The sequence below is a fragment of the Syngnathoides biaculeatus genome, chromosome 17 (genome assembly GCF_019802595.1).
Source record: "Syngnathoides biaculeatus isolate LvHL_M chromosome 17, ASM1980259v1, whole genome shotgun sequence".
Classification (NCBI taxonomy): Eukaryota; Metazoa; Chordata; class Actinopteri; order Syngnathiformes; family Syngnathidae; genus Syngnathoides; species Syngnathoides biaculeatus.
The window spans coordinates 13,487,564-13,511,979 of NC_084656.1; the positions used below are offsets into that span (position 1 = coordinate 13,487,564).

The following is a 24,416-nucleotide window of genomic DNA, read 5'->3' on the forward strand; positions in this document are numbered from 1 at the left end:
CATTCCGTACGTTACCAACATGGAATACAAACACGAAAGTACTAAGCAGTGGAAATACATACATATACATATTCCAGACTGATGTGACTACCTTCTTTTAGAGTTGCATTCTCATTTGGTCTCAGCATATAAAAGATCAAATCTAAGATGAAGTGGTTTGTCTTCTGTGTCGATGTCCCCATGTTTTTTTTTTTTTTTGTGCTGATTCTAATTATAAAATCTATTTTCTCTATTCACTTGGAATTTGGTTTAAACAAACCTTATTGTGTGATATGGTATTATTTCATGTGATTTTTTTTTCTTTTTTGCAAAATTCATAATATCTTAGTTGGGTCGGTTGGAGTAATGGAATACATGTAATTATGAAATAAACATAAGGTCACGGTATTCTGCTACAATTGCAAAAAAAATACAACACTCAAATGACAGGTACATTTAATTAACCCCCCACCCCCCACCCCACACCCACACACCCGTGCAGCCCTCGTCTGATCACTGCTTAAATCACTAAAAACTGATATCCAAGAACCTCGTGGTGAAAATAGTGAAAAACTGTACAAACGAAGCAAAGATAGTGCTTCAAGGCGGTTTAGACTGTACAGAATGGAGTGTCTTTGAAACTTTAACTGCCAGCCTGGATGAATATCTGGACTGTGTCAAATATTTTATGAGTTTCTGATATATGTGTTTACCATCAAAAACACGTGGGATGTTCAAAAATCAATAAACCGTAGTTCAGTGCAAAACCCTACCAAATTCACCAGGCTAAAGAGGACTCCTACTGAAGTGAGGACAAAGCTCTGTCCAATCACACTAGAAATCACCCGACAAAAGAAATTCACATTGCAAAGAAAAATCATACAGAAAATCAGGGAAAACTGTTTTCTGCCAAGGACTCAAAATCACTCTGGAGAACATTAAAGTCGCTAACCAACTACAAGCGACTATTCTCCCAAGCAGAGAACAAAGAGGACTAGCTGATGACTAGAACGCCATCTGCAGATTTGAAAAGGACACTTTCCATTCCCACATCCACTCAGCCACCCACTGCTGACCATAACACCTCGGAATTCTGCATTGACCATTCAGGAACAGGATGTGAGACCTCTTCAAAATTGAAATGATCAACAAAGACATCTTTGCCCCATCCTGCTTCAAAATATTGCTGCACTCATCACACACATCTTCAATTGAACCCTGGAACTGTGTAAAGTACCATCCTGATTTAAATGCTCTACCATCCTCCCAGTCCCCAAGAATCCTGAAATCTCTGTAGTCATGAAGTCCTTAGAATGCATCATTCTGGAATACCTCAAGAGCATTACAGGGTGCCTGCTGGACACCCACAGTTTGCCTACCGAGCAAACGGGTCTCTGGCTGATGCAGTCAACATGGATTCACTTCACCCTAGATGGCATGGAGACCTACGTGACGATCCTGTTAATGGACTTCAGCTCTGCGTTCAACACCATCCTCCCCAAACTGCTCTCTTCATGCTTCTCCAGCTGAGTATCTTACCTGCCATCTTCCAATAGCTTACAATGATTGCAATCAGGTTACTGATGAGCAGGACACAGCAGGTGAGGCTGGGGGACACCACCTCATCCCTGTGTACCATCGGCACTGGGGCACCCCTAGAATTTAATCTTCTCTACTCTTCTCTTTCTACACAGATTACTGCACTTCATTGCACCTATCTGTCAAACTCCTGAAGTTTGCAGATTACAGCACAGTCATCAGCCTCATCAAAGACAGTGAGAGTCTGCGTATCAGCAGTGGACCAGCTGGAGCTTTGGTGCAGCTGACACAACCTGGAGCTGTACACCTTCAAGACTGGAGAGATGATCATGGACTTCAGAAAGCATCCTTTGCCACAATTTCCAGTTGTGCTGTTTCTGGGAGTCACGGTCTCTCAGGACCTGAAGTGTAAGACCAACATAAACTCTGTCCTAGAAAGGGCCCAGCAGAGAATGTACATCCTGCAGGTTTTGAGGAAGCACATCCTGCCACAGGAGCTGTTGAAGCAGTTCTACAGAGTAGTCATTGGATCAATCCAGTATTCATTCATCACACTCTGGTCCAGTGGCGTCACAATAAAGGACAGACTCTGGCTGCAAGAGACAATAAGGACTGCTGGAAAAATCATTGTCCACCCCTACCTGGCTTTGAGGACTTACAGACTGTCAGAACTTAGACAAGGGCATGCAAAATCCTCGTGGAGCCTCCACTTACTGGTTTCCACCGCTTCCAAATACTTCCCTCAGGTAAGCGGTATTGAACATTGCAAACTAAACGCTGCAGACATTCCAACAGCTTCTTTCCTCTTCTTCTTGCCATTAAATTGCTAGAACCCAAGTGACTCTCTCTAGTTTTTTCATGTCTCCAACGTATTCATTGTCAGATGAGCTACAGTATCTATTGTTGCACTAGAGGGGCTCCTACTCCCATAGAAAAATCCCTTGTTCCTTTATGACATACTTGCCAAGTAACGACGATTCTGATTTTGATATCCCTCATGGATTTGTGAAAAACAATTAGGTGAAGCAAACCATCTGGTTTCTCTTAATGTAACACCAAAGACATTTGAAATTGTTTCTATCATCAATGTGGAGGCACCAATCAAATTTCAATTATGTTAATCCTATTTAGGGTTACCTTGGACTAAAAACAACTTTAAATTGACCTTTCCTTAACCTCCACAGAGTGTATTGTCATTCAAATTTGTTCTATACATTCTTTCACTGTGATGAAAGTGCTTCATTGCTTTGAATGAAAGACTTTTGTTAGTTAAGGTTTTATGCAACTCCAATAGAAATTTACCAGAACAGCCGACTATATTTTATTGTATCATATCTTTGTCTCCAGACATGTAGCATAAATGGCAAATAATGTCATAGCATAAAATGGATTTTCAAGGCTTTGCATGCAGTACTCTCTGTAACTCTAAACTGTTTTCAATACATAAGCGCCAGTCCTGTCATTAACAAACATACAGAGCTGCCCCAACAGCTGCTCTGCTAATTACCCTGTTAATGTGGACCACTGTGTGTTGTTCTATAGTAGCTGTTCTCTTCCATGCATGAAATGATTTCCAATGTTATTGTAGAAATATAAAAAAAGTCTTTATTGTAAATATTGACTTTATAAGATTTGAATTTGATTTGACTTGACTAATTACAGTACTGGTTCCGGTAACCCATTGGTATTTGTCTTCATTTTTTGGTGTATTTTTGTACTTTAATTGTACAGTTGGATGGTGGTGTCTTATTCTACTCTTTACTTCAATTATGTCGGGCTATGTATGTACGTATATGTATGTACAGGGTACATAAAGCTACCTGGCCCTGTGTCAAAAATTATTGGACCCGTAAACCTAATAATTAGTCGGGCCACTCTCAGCAGCAACAACTGAAATTGTGTTGGGTTTTTTTTCCTTTTTTTGTGTTTTTTATTACTGGCAATGACATTCTCTGTGGAGATATTTTGTCCCTCTCTTCCTGGCAGAATTGTTTTAATTCAGCAACACGGACAGTGGAGTGTGTGTGTGTGTGTGTGTGTGTGTGTGTGTGTGCATGAATGCCCATTTTAATGTCATGCCATAGCATTTAAATTCGATTATATTGGAGTTTGACTAGGCCTTTCCAAAACGTTCATTTTCTTTTTGTTAAGCCATTCAGAAGTTGACTTGCTGGTGAGTTTTGGATCATTGTCCCCAGTGCAGAATCCAAGTGTGCTTCAGCTTGAGGTCACTAACTGATGGCTGAACATTCACCTTCAGGGTTGCATCAATCACAGCAACTTGTGTCACTTCTGGTTGGCCATTGTTTTTCTGAAATGCTGTGCTACATTTACACCAGATGTAACGAGATACACATCTTCCCAAAGTTTTTTTTGTTTTTGTTATGTTTTACAAAAGTAAGAAAACATTTATCTATCTTTGTGGTCAGCACTGGTTTTTGCCTCAGAACTCTGCCATGGATGCCATTTTTTTCCCCAATCTCTTCCAGATTATTGAGTCATGATCACTGACCTTAAATAAGGAGAAGGCCTGCAGTTCTTTAGATGCTTTCCTGGGTTTCTTTGCAAGCCTTCTGCATGAGTCCTCACTGGGCTCTTCGGGTAAATTTTGTAGAATCCTCTCTTAGGAAGGCTCACCGCTGTTCAATGATAGTCGACAATGCGCCTCCACATCTACCAGGCAGGCAAACAAACAAACCAAAACTGAATGATTAATAATTAGAAACATCCACGCAAGACGTTTTCCTTCTAGGTATAATCAGAAACCTACCCATGCTTTTCTCCTACACAGGGGGAGTGTGATCGCAGTCCAATATTGCTGCATAGTCTTGTGCTCCAGACAACTTGCAGCACAGGCCGCAAAATAGCCCGCAGACCTAAAAACTAAGGAAAAACAAGGTGAACAAGATGAAGACGGTGGACCCTTAAAGTACTGTATCTGGGTGTTTACCTCAACAAAAAATAATAAACAACACAACAGATTCCTTTGGTGTACAGATGTCCATTCCCCATATGATAAAACCTGACAACTATAAAATGCACAACATTTTACTCAGTGATATACATTTGATCTGGTCGCAAATCGCCCGACTGGTTAGCACATCAGCTTCACAGTTCTGAGGACGCAGATTCTAATCTGGCCTCCCTGTGTGAGGTTTGCACATTGGCCCCGTGCCTGTGTGTGTTCTCTCCAGGTTCTCCGGTTTCCACCCACATATAATTGAAGAGTTTTTTTTCAAAATGAGACATATCCGTTTTTTTCATTTTGAGAAAAGGGCTTGGTATTGAAGTGAAAACATCAATTTATGTTTCTAACTATTGGGGGATGGATAGAGATGCTAAAAAGTAACTAAACACCATACTACAAAAAAATATTGGCTTTAATATTCACCGAGTTTTTTTTGATGACAAATTTCATTTTTTCTCCAAAATGAGACATATCCAAACATTCTATTCTTGGCAAAGTGAGACATATCCAAATTTCGACTTAAACCTTCAGGAGCAGCTTTATTTTTTTTTAAAAATCAGTTGCTTTTGATAGGCAATCATAAAAACTATTTGCCTTTCAACATTTCAAGCATTTTAAAATAATATTTAAGACCATGACCACCACATTTAGAGAGTTAGGTATCAGAAATAAGGGTCAGTCACCAGTCACAATTTTCACAATTAGCTCACTAATGTCAGATGTTGAAAAAGGAGATGAAAAAATGGGAATTTCTTTTAAAAAGGTGTTTTTCAGTTATTTAGAAACTGTTTGTTTGTTCAGTATGAGGTCTTGGAAAGGCTGAGTTTACATCATTGTAATTTTGTGTATCTGTATGCGATTCTGCAATCCGACATCTGCAGGCATTGTGTCACTCAGTTGATTAATTTTGGTTCTAAGTTGATGTGAGATCATTAAGAAAGTAAACTGCTTCAAACCAGTCTGCCAAGGTTAATATGGGTTGCGAGGGATACCAGCAGAAAAAAAATGGGTAGTCGATCTCATACACACATCTCCAAAATGAAATCAGTTTCAAACTCACAAATTCACTGTTTGAAATCAGACTCATTGAGTCTGCTTTCTTTTGATTTTATTTATAGCTGTCGCTGTCGGGGGAAAGAACGCTGCAGAATAGGATATAAGTCTGTAGTAACAATAACAGTATTCATAATGCTCATAGACAGAAATTGAGTCTACTCCAAGGGTGTTGATTTCCTTTTAATGTCAACTTTTCTTAAGTCATAGCCGATAACTTTCCTTATAAAAAATGGCAAAAAAAAAAGATTGCATAGAAATATAAACATTTATTCATTCATTAATGATCGTTGGTGAAATATTTTGAACAACAAAATTACTATTCAAGCATTACACAATCATAGACAAAACAGTATGTTTATTACATTCAGATACAATGGTACTTGGATGAGAACTGAAGTATTAAATTGCAATAATTTCATAAAGAATTAAAATTAAATAGGAAAAGCACCCTCACAATGGGACAGCCTGCAAGTAAACCAGCACAATCACTGATTCATTTATTCGATATTATTGAACATTGATAAACAAAATACAAGACTTAGTTCAGCTTCATTCTCTCCGGTGTCTCGTACATAAAATCAAACTCGGCATTAGCATCTCTCTCAAACGTGGGCGCAGCCATTTTGGATGATGATGTGGAAGATACCGGAACTTCCCTCTAGACGAATTCTGATTGGATGCTGCTTGCTTCAGCAGCGCACGCTGATTGAACGAAATTATGTCGCATTTTGCTCTAAATAAGATCTTGATATGTCGCATTTTGAAATAAAACGCGATCTTCCTTGGCTGATATAGAATGATATGCCGCACTTTGAACAAAAATCAGAGTATCCCGATAACTACCATTCGGAGCTGGATAATTTTGGCGCGAGTTTCGTAAATCTGAAAAAAATGCCTATGTTGCGTTTTGAAAACAAACTCTTCAATTATAACGTGACTCTTTGTTTAACACATGTGGCCTTCTATTTTGAAGAGTATGCAGCAGAACTCTGGATTTTGGCACAAAAAATCATCTTCAAATGACACTAGTAAAAACAAATGTAAAATTTAAAAAAAGAATGCTCTGTAAATTTGATTTAAATTTCTTTCCAGTATTGTAAAGTAATTTACATTTTACTTTTGTCTGTCATCAGCTCTTAAATTAGTTTGAAGACTAAAATAGACAATTGTTCAATTTATTAGCCTCGGTGTTGGCATCAACTCATTTTATGATTTCACTCGCCCAACTGACTTGACTGAAGGTGCACATAGTGTAGGCAGAGGCTCGTAGTGGGAGGGAGCACGTCAAACTTCAAACTGTCGTTTTACTGATAAAACAGAAGATTTAGAGGAAATCTTTCCAATTGTCATTGCTGCTTCTCCTTGAAACCATAATGTGTGCAGCACTGTACTTATAAGTGCAGCCTAGCAACCACATTTGTAGTTTATGCCTTTGCGTCATGAGTAGAACCTACTGAGAAGCAGACTAAATTGAAAACGATGCAAAACTGCCTTAATGTAATCTGTGGGGCAGTTATAAAACAAAGCCATTTAAGATTTTCAATTTTTTTCTTATCTGCTTCCTTATTGTTTTTGACTACACGGATCTAAGCATTTCATTCATTTCATTTCTTCCTAATTGACAGAATTATGCTTGCTTTTCCACTGCACAGCACTTATTTGCCTCGACTCCCTGTTGTTTGAGTACCAAAAATAGTATAGCAGGTAAATGCAAAACCCATGTCGCACTGAACACATCAGTTAAAGCCACGTGTTTGAGCTGAACCAATAACAGCAATGGAAGAAAATGGCAGTCCCGTACACTGTACTTCTTGAAAAGTGGGTGTCTGAGAGACTGAACATTTATCTGACATCTGACTGAGGCTGACAGGAAAATAAATTAATACATCAGTAAACAAAGGAAGAAATTGGCAAAGTAGGGACTGTGGAGTGTAATACTGCAGCGACTAGAGCAGGGATGGGCAATTTAAATGAAGGTGGGAGCACAATTTTTCATAACTGCTTCGATTGGACCATCTTTTTTTTCTAAAATCACAGTATATTTTGTGAAAAGTTAATGGAAAACAATTGTTTTGTGCATCCCCCCCCCCCAAAAAAAAATCAACTCACTCAAAGATTGTTATGTTATACTATGTTCCAGGATATTATTTGAAATTCCCAAATTTAATAGGCAACCTCACTCGGCTGACCTAGTACTGTATAGGGTTAGGGTCCACCATCCGTCAAGACTGCCACTTGTCCACCATACACGGTTGCACCCCATTACCGTTGTTAAATACTCCAAGTGTACCTACAATGAACTGTCAGTGGTGCTAGAAAAAAGTATTGTTTTTGTTTCGATTGGACACTCTAGGGTTCAGTATTGTGTGTGGCATTACAGAACTGTTCCTTCATGAAGACATTTATCATTACTGTTCAGGTGTGTTTATGTTACATGTGGTTTGTTGAATATGAGTCCTAATCAACTGCTGGATTAAATTTACGTTGCATGTTTTTTTTTTTTTTTTTTTTTAAAAATGAGAGTAACCTTGACTAGTTTGCAATAAAGTAACATCCTCGTCAATACTGTCGACTGCTAAGTTAAAGTACAGTAAGTGTTATCAGGCATCTCAGCAGGATATGTGAGCATATAGAATATTATGAGAAAAAGTCTCCCTCTTTTCCATGTAAAAAGTCTCTTTGTACTTAAGAGACTAATCAGCACCATATAGTCATTAAATGGCTGACACTGTCTCTATATTCTTTTTCTTTTATGAGGAACTTGTGGAAGCACTTCAAAGTGATGTCTGCTTTAAGGGACAATCTAAAACGCCATACTGTAAAGAAAGAATTTTATTATTTTAAAAAATAAATGGAGGGGTAACTTTGTGTGTGGGTGTGCTCCGCTACTTCCCGTCTCTGATCTCGAAGTAAGACTTCCTTTTTTTTTTTATCACCAAACACCACCACTAGGAGATCAGATTAATAATTGGGGTCAAATACTACTGACTGAGTCAGAAGTCGTTCATTATTGCCAGTCACCATGACCATGGCTGCCCATGCAAAAGCCACATGAATTGGTCATCTTGAATAGCAATTATACAAATGAATCCAAAATTTAAAAAATGCGTATGACACCTTAAATTATACAGATTAGCATATCTTCCTACACAATGACTGACCTTGGGGCTGTCTGTCCATACTGAGGCTGATACCTCTCCTGTCTACATGTGCCGACCCAATCAAAACATAGCTACAGAAAACCCTTTCTTGTTAACGCCCACCTGTCACACGGCAGACACCGACCTCATTGCACACAAGCCGCACATACACATTGAATGGGCTGGTCGACTGTGCAATGAGTTGTGTGAAGAAGTGTGGTTTGCTCCCTGACTACTGCGACAGTCTTGGCAGTTCTCAGAAAGCCTCGTAACCGCTTGGGGATCACACATAGGTAGCTGTCTGGCAGCAATTGACAGGCGAGCTGGCGACGGTAACACAAGGCCAGTGCAATGTAAGAATACATGCTGACTGAGAAAATTAAATTTGTGGGGTTTTTTTTCCCCCTTATGTAGTGATCTAGCAAAAAGAGAGCATTTGGCCACTCTTTTAGATTAATTTTTTTTACAGCTTATGCATGAACAATTTCTTCCCATGACCAGTTCACGGCCAGAAATTGAACTAACGGTTAAACTCAACTCAAGCTGCTCGGTCTACTGTACAAGAGCAAATCCAAAGTCATCTATCCAAAGTCTGCTGGAAAGATGAGAAAAAGCGTCCTCTCTCATCTTTCTCCCCCGAGATGCTCTTTGTCTTAGCACGTTCAAACACACACAGAGCATCCTCACTCTCTGTCACACACAATCACAGACTGAAGATTCTATTAAGATTAACCTGTATGAAATTGTACAAATTGAAAAACTGAGACAAATAAAGTACACTAAGCTGGAGTTTCACCTTTCATCAGAGTTTGTAGAAAGAAAGTCCTTGATTCTCTATCTTGAATACGCCTGCAAACACACAACTACAAATACACCGGTTTGTGGAAACTTTGCAAACAATACCTAACCACCACAAGCTTCATTGCCTCTTGGATAATGTTTACATTATTTAGTCAGTAGTTCACATTTGTGTTTAATTGCTAGAGCGCGACTAATTATGGCCCACAAATTAGAGCAATAGTGTCCAAAATCCCCACATGTCGTTTAATCCAGATTTCTTGGGAAATAAATCAAAACTACAAAAACAAAATAGCATTCAAATCATTATCATGTGAAACTTTTAAGTATAAATTTGATACCACAGCTAATTGGGTTGACTCAGCAATTGACTTTTGCTTCCTGCTTCGCCTGCTGACAAACATCCATCCATTTTCTTTTCAGCTGGTTCGTATTAGGGTCACCGCTGAGCCAGAGCCAATGCTGACTTTTGGCAAGAATCAGGATACACATTGGATTGGCTGCTTGCCACTCGTAAGGCACATATTGTATATTAAATATATCTATATAGAAATGCATTTAAAATCACCTTCACATTTGTGGTCAAGGTCACATCCATGTTTTTGGATTGTGGGAAAAAGCTGAAGAACCCAGAGGGGTCTGCAGCAAGCATGGGAATGAGCTGTTTCGGCAATGGTAGGACAGTCATGGGAAGCGGAGCCTTCTCAGCTGGCATAAACACGATGAGAAGCTACATTTACAAACTAATTTGTAAAAAAAAATAGCTCCATGAAGTGGTATTAATTTATCCCCAGAAGTCTATTCTCTTGATGTTGAAGTGTTTGTCTTAGCTGCAGGGCCTTCAGAGTCAGTAGTGCTGGCCAAAATTATTGTAGTAATGGGCCTTTGTCTTTATATTTAAAGTTGTTCCCTGGAAAGCCATCAGTGACACCTGCACTTTCCTATCCTCTGATTGGTTGGTCAAAGCAAACCTTGGTAGACCAAAACATATCTATAGCAATCTGCACACATTAATATGATTTGTAATCATGCATGTAACAAAAATATTTTGTGTTATTCAATATCAGTACGGTGCGGATGTGTGCTGAAATGCGTGAAATGTGTAGTGTATTTCATTGGATTACAATAGTGGTGGAATTAAAAAAAAAAAAAGTTGATTAAGTGGGGTGAGTCTCCACGGAGGGTCCAGGTACCAAATGCGAAGCCCGCCACTGCTCATTTCATTTATAATGAATGAATGATGAATTTATGATGGCAACAGTTTGAGTCAGGAAGGATGGAAGTAATTTACATCGTTTCTTATGGGAACAAACAACAAACTATCAACTTGCATTATGGAATTAACTCTGATTAGGTTTTAGAGATTTCACTGTATAGAAGCTATATAATTTATAACATAAACCCCTCAGGGTGTATGTACCATATCTTATTCAGTGTTTGTTTACTTCAGTCTGTTCTCCGTAGAGAAGCCACTCCTGGTAGTACAATTGAAGCCCGTAATTCTTGAATAGGAATTTTCTCCCAGTTGAATGTAGAAAATCGTTTTTGCCTCTTTCAGGCAGAAACATATTGATACAATTTTTTGCTTTTTTGTCGAACGCGTCTGCGACAGTGAACTCACCATCTCGCCGATATCTCTTTAAACCACGGTAACTCTGACATCTGTCATGTTTCTCGCATCCCAGGATAATTGTCAGCCAGTAATGGAACATAACAACAGGAGTGATGTGATAAAGAAAGATGGCTGCCAAGTTGAAACATTTACCATTTGCTATTCACAGCACAATGCCTTATTGTCCTAGATATGACAGGAACTTTTTAACTTGTAGACGGCCCAAAAACAAAACCACACACCAGTGCTTGCCATTATCGTCGTCATCAACATCTCAGCCACACATGACTTCAATAATGCAGTCAATTTCTTGAGAGCAATTGTATGTTTTTTGGAAACTTTACTAATGTATGTTCACCCCTCTGTGAGCATATTCATGTTATTTTTTGGTCTGCTCAGCATTTAGTCCTTTACATATTTAACACACTTGAATCTGTTGGATTTTTTTTTTTAATAAAAGTCTAAGTAAGATGAATGAAACTTTCTTGAATAGTGCACAGAACTTAGCACTTAGTCTCGTAAAACCATTTCACATTACAAATTCCCAACAGTATTTTCTAGTTAGCAGTGGTAAACCCACACAATCATGAGTTCGGACAAATGCCTCATTGGAAGTTCATAGAGGCACAGGCGGTTCCCTTTGAGCTGCACATCCCCAGAGTTTTTAAAAGGAATGGAGCAGCGAGTTGGGTTTAGGACTCACTTTTAGCCATCAGATCAGGTGCTAATGAGCTCGATTTAGCTGGTTGTTGGGATGGAATTCTATGGACCATGTGCACCAGTTATGTGCGAGCTAGTATGCATTAACTTTCCTCCTCTGGTCACAAGAGTGGGAGAATGGACAAACACTAGAATAAGTGCACTTCAACTGCCAGAAAAAAAATGTGTAGCTATAGCATGAGGGATAGATTTCAGTTCCAGAAAACAGAGTTGGGTGGCTCAAATGAGCAACGTTTCGTGCCAGTTTGAACCAGATCAGGTCACTATAGGAGAGAAATCCGCGCTCTTTCTATGGAACACCGTGAGGGCCAAATAAATGTAACAATGGTGTTTAGCCATGCAAAATAATGAGCTGAGTCTGAGCCTTAAAACGAATCAGTCCTAAACCAAAACACACAACACCAGGAATATTGTGTTCAAATATGCACAAAGACATACAAATTATGACTGAAATTAGTACTTGTCGTGATTAGTGCACTGTTGATATGCTGATCAAAGTTTGAGTTTCTTGAAGTAATTAGCATTTCATGCTTTTTCTGGAAAAAAAAAAAAAAGACACACAGGGCCATTAAATGTAAACAAAAGCAGCATCCAATGGTTTTCATTGTTATTATGAAATAGCATTTTGATAAAAAGTTAAAAAGTCAAGTTAAAAAAATAGATCAAATGTTTCTTACTGTACTGGTGTTTTATTAAAAAAATTAGACATTATGCTGTGTTTGTGTTTTTTTTCTAACATAGAAATGATCCGGTACAAAGTGGCACACAGCAATGCTCATATGAGCCACAGACTGTTCTCTGGAACTGAAGAGTGTCCCTCACAATATATTTGCTCATTTTTAGAGCAGTTGAAACACTCATGTGTTTGTGTTCATCAATTGTCCCTGGAGGGGGAAAAAAAAAGTGGTACGACTCGCTTGCCAAATCCATGCAAAACAGTTGCAATTAGAAAACCCTGAGTTGCTCTGCCCACAAAGACTGAACCGCAATATAACTGGGAATGTAAATTGGCCATAATGGTAAATGTGAGTATCTATGGTTGTTTGTCTGTATGTTATCCAAAGCGCAGTAAGTCAGGGCATACCCCATCGCTCACCCAGTTAGTTATGCCTGTGTGTCTCACCCAAAAAACTGCTCTATGCAAAATTTTATGATGTCGTCAGTGTCTAAATATGTGATGGCCAATGGATGATGGAGAATGAGATGCATATCACTGATAGATAGCTGGCTAAACACTGTAGTTTAATGCAAAAACAGCCTATTTCCCAGAAACCATTTGTGATTTCTTTGCACCCACCTTCTTGGGTCTATACTGTAAGATTTTCTAAGATCTCAAGCAGCGAGTGCTATATTGCGTGTTTGCTAAAGTTTTGCCTATGGATGGATCCGTGAGAATGACTTACAGCTCCCTTTTGACCAATCAGTGAGTGTCATTTTCTGAACTCCGCCCATGCTGCCCACATCCGGGATCTTGTACCCACAAACAAAGAGAGTGCATGGTTACTTTAAGCCTCTGAACTGCAAGTGTATAGTTCTGCTTATATCCGATTCGGAAATATGGTGCTTAGATGTGGCTAGGGAACGTGTAATGGAGATGAGGGCTATCCAGAGACATTACTGGAAGCATATCTGGTGCACTTTCCCACCCCAAAGTGTAATTTAGATAAATGCAAACGGTGGATTAAGATTTGTACCCGACCTCACGACCTGCTGAACATATTAAAGATAAATCAGCACAAAGCCGTCTATTCCGAGGTAAGTTACTCAATTAGTTGGTATAAAGTACAATGACGATGAACATCTCCTGGAATGTGACAGGGGCTGGGCTTGCACTACAAGATGACAAAGACCATCCTATTATTTTCACTATTATTCATTATTTATTTCATTATTTTAACCTGTAGTTCATATCCGTCTGACAAAGACTCAGTTTTCTTTTCCTCCTTTCTGTTGGTTGAGCTACTTCACTCATCCGCACTGGTTTGGTTTTGGACCCTCTGGGTTTATTCCACTGTTGTGGCAGAGACGTCCAGCTTTGCTCACATGGCACATGAGAAAAGTTATGGAGTTTGAGCCCTTGTAGAGTTTTAATCAAACCACTAATATGGGAGCACACCAACACACACCAACCGCCCAACACATTGCAGAAACTTTAACTGGCGCTCCCGTTTGGGAACCCTTGACATTATGAATATATCCCTGTTGAAAGTAATTCAGGCCTTTCTGTACACTTTTTGTCGATATTTCTGACACAATGGGCACAAAGGAAACAGAAATACTATTGGGAATTCGCTCTAATGAATCGCTCATAACATGCTTCAGCCGGACTGCGTCCGACATTTTGATCGGTAGCCTGGGGTGCCTAACAACAGTATCCAAGTAGGCCTGGCTTAGGCGCCATGTGCGGATCCATCAATTGCGTACTAGATCAGCTTCCACATCTGCCTGTGTGACCATTCAAGTTTGCTCCCCTTTTTGCAAACTTATAGTCAAGCTTTTTCATTGGTTCAATCAAGTTCTCAACTGTCCTTTCCATATTCAGCCACACTACACCAAATGTTTTCTCAAGATTCCAGTTAAAAGTTGTACATAGCTCCACAAAGTATGGTAATACCAGCATTCTTCATAATGAAAGACCATAGATTTTTCTCACAAAAAAAAGCACCACAGTTGGTTCATTTGGTGGCATCCATCCTAGACAAACTGATGTTAGTCTCAAATAAAGTGAACTGAACTAACATGCAAAGAGGCTCTGACCCAGAAAGATGATTGTGGTACTGTCAGCTTTTTGCCCACAGGTATAACAAACTACTTATTAGGTACATAGTGCTTTAGATCGTTCATGTTATGCTGAAATCTTTCTGAGCTCATCACAGCATCTAACATGTTCAGTTCGATAGAGGAACGGCACGCATTATTCTAATACATTCAAAGATATTCCAATTAGTTGCTAGATGTTTTGTTGTACTTTATATGATATTTATCAGCTGTCATCAGTGAGTGACAGTGTTGATTTTAAGCCTCAAAAGGCTGCTACACTTTGGATTGGTTGCCAATCAATAGCAGTGCAAATATAAAGAAAGATAACCTTTTCATATTATCACTGAATATTAAAGTGAAGACACTCTGCCTGCACAAAAGTCAACTGAGTGAATGACTACACTGTGACAATTTAGAAGGTAGAATTGGAGGTGTGCACTACTGTACGCTACCTTTGTATTCACCCTTGAAGATGTTGCAGCGCTTCTACCAAGTCGGCATCCGGGTGCCGATGCATTCCTTTTCTGTAGGTGGGTGTCAAACTCCTACATTGCACTTGTGTTCCTCTCACGGCGCTGGTCATAACGGTGCAGCTGCATACATGTCCTTTAAAAACAAAGTTCAACAGCTTCATTCTTTTCTTTTCAGCAAAGTGCAACTGTAGTGGGTCTACTCTGCGTTGTGCATTTTTTTCTGATGATTGATGAATGACAAGACACACATGTTGGCTGGTCTCAACTTGGTTTAATCCTTTCTCTGTATTATAAAGGAGACACATTCACGGATGCTCACAGATTTCTCTTCATAATTACTCTCAAAACTCTTTCACTCTGAAGCCTCGAAACAAGAATAAATAACATATGATTTACATTGCAATCGATGGAAAGAATACGAAAAACAACTGCACAAACTCAAATACCTGTATTATAAAGGAGACACATTCACGGATGTTCACAGATTTCTCTTCACAATTACTCTTAACTCCAAAACACGGCCACCATGCGGCCTCTGCTAACACTCGTTCACACCGAACAAACCACATGGTCACTCACCAACGCACGCATGGCAACCTCACCACTCCTCCAGCTAGCAAGTTTATGTTTGAAATTAATGAAACACATTGAACACTGCACCTCTTTGACTACACCAGCTTTGCAAAGGTTTAAAACTAACTTCTATTCACATTTTATAACAAAACAATGGAAATAATTGGAGGACAACAAAATGCATACCTTTCACTCGGAAGGCTCAAAGAAGAGGAAGTAGTTCCTCCCCTGATACGACAAGTGTGGCTTCCAAATAAAATATGCACCCAAATTCCTGTGTTTCTCAGATCTTCCATGAACACTCTCACGACATTTTCAACCATACAACAACCCTGGCTGGCTAGAGGGAGAACCAAGTACACTTCTAAGTTACTTAATATTGTATGTTTCATGTGGAAATGCTAAGATTTTACTATATAATATTGCGTAATTCACCCTGCATTCGGTTATTATTTTCTTTTGACTAGCTTTTGGCAAATCTTTGGCAATTTTTTGTGGGCCACACTAAATGACACAAAAGGCCAGATTTGGCTCACAGGCCTTGAGTTTGACACTAATCCTTTAAAACATACACATAGGATTTGTAGCCTTTGCCTCTTTGTACAAATATCAAATAAATTGCAGTTTCAGACACATTCTCGCAGACATTTTACAGCAAGTCAATGGGGAAAAAAAGTGAATATGGTGACTTTGAGGATCTCCTACAAAGACTTTAATGGGTGCGATGTGATGACAATGTGAGAATAGAGTGAGATGTAATTTTACAAATCTGTCATGACAAGTTTAGAACTGATACACTGCTGGCTTGTAAAAACATTTGACGGGACAAATCAGTGTCTTCTGAGGACACAGGAGCAGCCGATAATTGCTTTACAGTGGACTAAGAGAAACTATAAGTATAGTTACAATAATGGACAGAAATTCAAGGCGCAGCCAAGGATTTTCAGAGGTCCGGTTTCGTGGCTTCAGTAGAACCTTTCTGCTTTTTGCAGATGATGTAGTTGTGTTGCCATTATCAAGTCGTGATCTCCAACTCTCACTGGAATGGTTTGCTGCTGAGTGTGAAGTAGTCGGGATGAGAATCAAATCTGAGACCACGGTACTGAATCTGAAAGAAGTGGAGGATAAGATCCTGTCCCGTGAGGAGGAGTTCAAGTATTTTGAGGTCTTATCAAGAATGAGGGAAAAGTGGCTCAGGCATCTGTTTATTATGCCTCCCAGGTTAGGTGTTCACGGCACGTCCCACCAGGAGGAAGCTCCGGAGACGACCCAGAGCCCTCTAGAGGGATAGAGGCACTATGGCCCCCTGCTAACCTGGGAACACCTCAGGATCCCCCCCGAGAAGAGATGGATAAAATGGCTGGAGAAGAGGTCTAGGCTTCCATACTAAACCTGGTGACCCCTGACACCAGGAAAGGGGAATGAAATAGATAGATGAATGGAAGGATAACAGCGGTTACCCATAAAGCAGTTTTAAAATATGTTTTCGTTTTCATTAAACCAATAACTAAAATACATCAAATGAAGGCTCTTATCACTGAAAAATATAATTTTACCAGCAGTTTTTCTCCCAGGTGGCCCAGGGACCTCACATCCTAACTAGTTGTCACTTTGCCAGAGGTAGTGTTTTGATTGAGGATCGATATTAAACTGACTACAGGCATTGGGGCTTTTTTTTTGTTAGAAAAAGGGGTTCTTTTGCCAAGCAACGCATGTGCACACATCTTATTGCAGCTCAAATTTGGGGAAATTTAAAAGCCTGACTGGAGACAGTGTTTATTGTCAAGACTTTCCCCCAAGCCATGTCATTAAACTCTCAAAGAGTTATCACATTGCATGTCAAGGCTGAGGGTGGTGGTAGCTTATCTGTAACAAGTTTAGAGCAGGAGGGTTACAGTTCAAGTCCGACTGCAGAAAATTAAAAATGGGGACTAGTTGTTGGAGAGAAGGATGTCTGCCTCTTAACTTCTGTTGAAGTGCCCTTTAGCAAGGTATTCACCTCCAAGCCCAGTTTAAGAAAAGCACTTCAATTCTGACATCTATTTTTCGATACTATCATCTATACTATACAGTTTGGGGTAACAAATCACTGCTAACCATTTGCTCCTCATGTCACCCAGTATTTTATCAATATAATTGGGTAAATGAAACATCTTTCAAAAGACGTTATTGAAAGTCAATCTAGAAAGACCCTTTTGCGAAAGACCCTTTCTATTTTGTGTGTGTTTGTGTGCTTGTGTCTGAATTTTCTGCATGGACCCAGATATAAACTTCCCTGCTCTGGAGATCCTGGCCAGATTCCCTTTAAATTCTTGTAGAGTCCTGGCAAGCTGACTAGCTCTCAAAACAGGCCAGCGTCAACAGACAGTGGGGAATGAGCTAGCTCCTTCTGCTAAGGCGTGGTGGGCGGGGCGCCGCTGATGCCCGTGGTGCACTGGTGAAGTGTATGCCCCCGAGACCAATTTGTTGCTAGTGGGGGGGCATTAATATATTGGCACCATTGCTGCCCATGAAAGCATGCACCCTAAGGGCTATTATCAATGGGGGAGGGTAGGGGTGTGCGTTAGATTCCCCCTCTACCCAGTTGTTGTGCTCATTTTAAAATGCCCTCAGTTCCTCATAATCCATTTGCCATTAACAAAATCTTACCCGTATTGTGCTATATTTTGGGAGAATGAACAGTCAATTACAAATATAATGAGGGATTGATTTTCCCGACAATAGATGAAAATGATGATGTCACTGTTTGTTTAATGATAATTTACAAACCCAGCATTATGCCGCTGTCCATGCATAGGGCACCAACATTATCAAGCGGTCGAGTAATGCATGAACAACTCCTTCAAATGTAAGAATAAATCTTCTGTGTAAATGTATGGATTGAAAGTACTTCATGAACTGATTCATTCCTTTCACAGCTTGTTGGAGCTCAGCTACAAGCAAGTGACGCACGGAAACATCTCCGCAAACATCGCCACTTGCGGGGTGACAACAGTGCCTGGGTTCCCAGGGGACATTGACAAGGTTGTCTTGATGCACAACAGATTATATGTGCCATCAAAATACCTGTATGTCTTTACATGAAACCAGACCGCAAAAAATATTCTGGAGTGCTGCCCGAGAGACCTGTGCCAAATCGGCTGATTGCGTGATCCCATGCAAACAGTAAGGATGTACTCTACCATCCACGGGCTGGCTGACAGCCAATGGCGATGGTAGCTTGAATAGTGTCCTGTATGAGGCCCCTCGGTTGGGCCACACCCCCCCACACACACACTATTCCTTAACATTGTGGGCTGGGCCAACCGCTCTCATTCCTCTTTTGGGACAAATTAGAAATAAATATCATGAAAATATAAAATGTATATTTAAAGTGAAATAAAATCTACCCGTAAGTACATTGGGACCTTGATAGAATGGAGCTCAATATAACAAACAGTAGAGAGAGAGAGAGAAGAGAGAGAGAGAGAGAGAGAGAGAGAGAGAGAGAGAAGAGAGAGAGAGAGAGAGAGAGAGAGAGAGAGAGAGAGAGAAGTCTGGGACATGTATTTTTGGTACCTCATTATTTTTTTTTTTGTCCAGCTGTACACCTTTGTCAGCGAATTGGCAACTAGGAAGCACACTAATTCCTCGCGGGACATGAAAACGACTCACCTACGATGACTAGTGTACGGCAACAATGCCACCATGACCAAGCACACTGGCATGGTAAGTTTGGATAAAATGAAACTTTCAAGCATTTTGACGCTTTTTGTATCTGTATTTACAATGACATTGTACTGCATAGGGGGCATATGGCCTTTAAAAAAAAATGCTTATCGGACAACTCCCCGACGCTATTATTGTGTTCTATCGAGGTACCACTGTACTGGTACACAGTATGGATGGTATGAACCAACAACATGTTTACACAGGTATGTTTGTTTCGGCCGCTTACAAGATCTGAACTGGTTCAGACAAACAATACACAAGCAGTATAGTGTGTCAAAAAAGTAAAATAAAATGTTGATAAGGTAATATGAACAAGCACCAAGCAACAAACTGGTGATCATTTGAGAACCAGAACAAAGTTTTTCCCAGTTATCCATGAAACTGAGTTAGAAGCTTTACAAACTGACATTTTAATAATATTCTATTTTCAGGTCATAGAGACATTTTTTTTTTACATATGAGAAAATAAAGAATTAATGAATTTATTAAATGCAAACCCTCCTTGACGTGAATTCATTTCTGAGTACATGTTGTTAGTGAACAGTACTTAGTAAAGAAATCAATACCTCCTCACAAACACTTTTCGCACATCTGTTCGTATGCACTGCATTTAGCACTCTCAGCAGCAATAATTACGCAACGTGGGACAGGCTCAAGATTGCAGTGTGCACCCACTCATTCCGTAATAATTAAAATCCTCCGGCATATGTCCCCCCCACCCCCCACCTCCACCCAACAACATAAGCGCGGCGTTGAGTTTGGGGAGCGATTGGTGATTGAACAAAGCACAAATCTCATATTTTTTTTTCCAGACGCGCCTGCAGCTGTTCAACAATGCATCGAGAGCGTGCACGTTCACTGTCTCGCGGTCTCCCTCGCGCACGCGATCCCCACGCGTTCAGGCGCGCACACGCATCTGGGTAGGCTGAGCTCGCGCCCCTGCAGAGCCCTCACACTGTCGACGCGCACTTGCAAGGGGAACCTGCTTTGGAAGGAGACCATACGATCTTATCTTAGCCCCACAAGACTTTGTTTACCCACCACCACCCTCACTTTCGAAACCTACAGAATTTTTGCCCGCGTTCTAAAATCAACTTCCAAAGAGGAAGAACCCTTTTTTTTTTCCCCAAGTTGGACTTCGATGGCACATTTTCTATTATACTTGGCAAGTTACGCAGCGTCAGAGCGCGCCGGAACAAACTTTAAACTCTTCACCGGAAGATTTTGTGATTATTATTTGTGGGACTCGAGGAAGGTGAGTCACCGCTCGCTTGAGGGGTTCCGCCTGTTTTGAGGGTCTGGATTGGAAAAGCGACACAAGGGGAGGTCGTGATCAGTGCTGAAGGATTGCACTATTGCGTATCAAGACGGAGCGGACGCGCGGATGAGACAACATGGGTGAGTTCGGTGAGGCCCAGAATACGCGTGCAAAATTTAGTTGGGCGCATTTAACGCCCCTCTCGATAACAGTGTGGCATGTTAGTGCATTGTGGATGTGCTAGAACAAAACCCTCCAGCGGTTTAAGAGTACTTTCAGCCGCACTCTCTACAAAAAGATGCATCGCAAAAGCAGTAGCGTTCACGAAATGAATATATGCTCAACCACGGGAGATTACACACTCACATTATAGTTTGTTAAACGACAGGGTCACGCGTAATATTGTCGAAGTGTAATTGCGCAGTGGACTAATGTGGGATAAAGGCGACGCATCACTCGGCACTCACAAAACGGTCCTAAAAAAAGATGAGGTTCGTCCAAACGGCGATGCGGGGATCAATCGGGACTTTTCCACAGCATTGCAAGCTGTGGCAGATTTGAGTCATTCCTCCAACTTCTGCCGCCCCCCATCCCCGAACAGCTCCTCCAATCTCATCCCACACGCCTCCTCCATTTTAGTGCTCAGAAGGTACAGCTCGCAGAAGCCACAAACCCACACTTCCCTTGCCTTCTGCAGCTTCAATCAATCTTCATTTTGCTGTGTGGGGTTGGCTGGTGAAAAACGCACCGCGGTTGTGTCTTTGAAAGAGTTTTGGATTCAAAATATCGGGAGTTTTTGCAAGCCTATGGTGTTGGCTATGCAGTGGACTCATTTCCTTGTCTGCTCGCACACACAGTGAAAGAGATTTGTTTATTTATTAAAGGTGCCTCTCATTGCCACGCACCCCCAACCCCAATATATACTGCCCTTTCACAGGTAAAGATAAAATATGATCATTACATGAGCTATACGAACAATTCTGCATTTACAATGATACTGCCCAGTTCGTCGTTATACTTGTTGTCAGCAATCATGAAGAACAAAACTGCATAATGTCAAGCTGTGCTTCTGTTGTCATTACATTTACATTAAAGCTAAAAAAAATACATATTTTGTCAACCAGATTTAACTACACGGGAAATACTCACAATGCTACACTTGCAAAGCATGACCATGCTAATCACCTTTAAAAAATAAAGATAACTGTTTGACAGTGTCATTCAAAATGGAGCATTGTGATTCTTGTGGAGACAGACTATTTTCTGGATCTCATTATATTGTAACACATGGTGTGAGTCCACATGACCCAGGCAGAGGGCCTTCCACACTGCCCACACACACATAAATAAACACTGGCTGATTTTTAATAAGCAGCTTAGTGCAACTAATTTCCAACCACAATTAAGCTTTTCATTATTTATTTGCTACTGTAGTTATTCTACAAAATCAGAAAAGTCATGTGTAGCTGCAGTTCACTCAGCAAGATTTCCCATCACGACCCCATCGACTCGTTTTCCAAACAAATTGTGCCACTTGGGAGAAGAAGAAAAAAAAAGTTTGAATTCGTGCATGTATAAAATCTGACCTGATGGTTTGTATGCCCAGTGACATCTTCCAAAAATAATGTTGTGTTGTGCTTGTCTGCATCAGTTTTCTTCCCTTTCAGTATAAACTGAGTGATGCTGGTCTAAACAAGCTAAGAGCAGCATAACGAGCGAGTGTGACAATGTAATAGGGCATGCACTTTGGCTGTCCTGAAGATGAATAAATTACCAAACACAAGAATGCTTTGGGAAGCACAGTGCCTAGTGGTTAGAATATCTGCCTCACAGTCAAGAGGCTCTGGGTTCAAATTTCACTGCATCTGTAATGGAATAATCCGAATAATGCTTGTCGAGGCAGAATATTTGCAAACACCTCTTCTTGAACCGGCTCTCACTAGACGTTCCATGTGTATCAAATGTTACTTGCTACTTGATCATGTACAAATGTAGTCGTTAATTTCCATGTGGTTTTATGTGTGGTGTCTCGGTTCAAATAGCAGCACAACTGTTCAAATATGGCAATCAAGCAGCATTTCTAATTTGTAAAACGCAATGAAAGGGAAAATAAAAGAGTCAATTGATTCCGTAATACACATTATTCTCATTCAGAAATTGTAATTGGTCCTCAGAGGAGGCCTAATTATTTTGGAAAAGTACAAATTGTGAACAGAAAAAACACAGGCATTTTAAGGAATGCCAACTATTGTTGGGAAGCACGTACAAAGCAAAAAACTAGCAGAAATATATTAGCTACTGTAATAATCATAATTTTAAAAATCTCGTTCCATTTTGTGCTTTCGTCATTTTTAAATTATCCTCAAGACATAAAATAAATGTTTATTTTGAACAAGGTACATAACTAAACAGCACAGAAACACAGATTCTTCACTATATTGTAACAAAACATATATAGACTGTATTGAATGAATAAAAATTGGTTTGAGTTGGAATTTTTAACAAAGCAATACCAGTTTTTAACCTGATGAGTTATTCCCACCAAATAACATGATGTTGCACGATTTGTGCTTCAATAAGCGAAACATTGGCTGCGGTTACACGTGCAGTTGGTTAATCTAGTTTGGACCAAAACACTTGATGGTACTTAAAATTGCCTGGTGAAAAAAAAAATTCCACAAAGTCAAAGCAATGGTCTTGCCAATCTATTTCTGCGACTTATTTAATTCCCCTAATGCTTTATGCTTCTTTTAACACTGGCCTTAAACGTAATCGGACTCCAGGTCTAATCACATTTTGTTTTTCAACAGTCGACAATTAATTTCATACAATCAATAGATTTTTATTAACCAACTAAACAATTATCCGACTCAGTCCAATTATCCAGAACTAAAGACGGCAAGTTACAGAACATAAAACTATAGAGACAAACATAAAAACTGCTGGCAAAGAAAACAAACTCCTTGGCACAGGTAATTAAACCTCCCAGGGAGAGCATGAAACACATCGACCGCACACACAAGAGAGATTAAAGGTGAAGCAGCGTGTCTCAGAGGGGTAAAATTCAGATCCGTGACCTCTTGAAATGATTGTGGCAGACAGGAGGAAACGAGATCTAACCGTGGAATACCAATTGTTCACTCGCAAGACGATACGAACAGAAACCGAAAATACAGAAGGCAGCAATTTGGACTGTCATATCTAATGATTCGGTGTGGTCAACAAGAATCAGCTAGTTAGCCCAAGGAATTGAGAGTGGACTTCCTCCAAACCAAGACTCAAAGCTCAATCTGTCGGTAATGAGGGTCAGACCTTGGACTGGAGCGGGACAATAAACTGGAATGGTCAGCCAACACTACCGTAATTTATAGCAAGGGACAGTGTCCGCTTTACTTCACGAGGCAGACGGCCGCCTTCAGTGCCTGAAGCGGAGTTGTTCTGTCAGTCAGTTCTAGCGGTCTGTCTCGCTTCTGTGTTGACAGTATATCAGAGAAACAAGAATACAGTCATTACGAGCACCATTAAAGAGTTCACACAAAAAGGAAAGAATGAGACAATGGAAAGGGAGTAACGTAGTAAAATGGTGAAATGATTTTGATGAGTGATGATCCCTGGCACAAAGTGAACCTTTGTGAATAAAGCCTTGCATTAATCTTGGCTCCGTTAGCCAGGAAGAGGAAAATCCGATTGCTGCCTGAATTTCCGAGTTGGAAAATGTGGTTCTGGTCATTTAATCATGTGGTCCATCCATACATTTTCTTTGCCGCTTATCCTCACAAGGGTCGCGGGGAGTGCTGGAGCCTATCCCAGTTGTCAACGGGCAGGAGGC

The 24,416-nt window shown here is 40.2% G+C and overlaps 1 protein-coding gene across 1 annotated transcript in view; it reads left to right on the plus strand.

The window, feature by feature from the left end:
- Positions 1 to 1,841: 1,841 nt before the first annotated feature.
- Positions 1,842 to 24,416, plus strand: part of lrrtm4l1 (leucine rich repeat transmembrane neuronal 4 like 1) — a 55,763-nt gene continuing 33,188 nt past the window's right edge. Inside the window, exon 1 of the mRNA XM_061802041.1 lies at positions 1,842 to 2,264. Coding sequence (XP_061658025.1) covers positions 1,842 to 2,264 — 423 coding nt within the window. The remainder of the gene's footprint in view (positions 2,265 to 24,416) is intronic.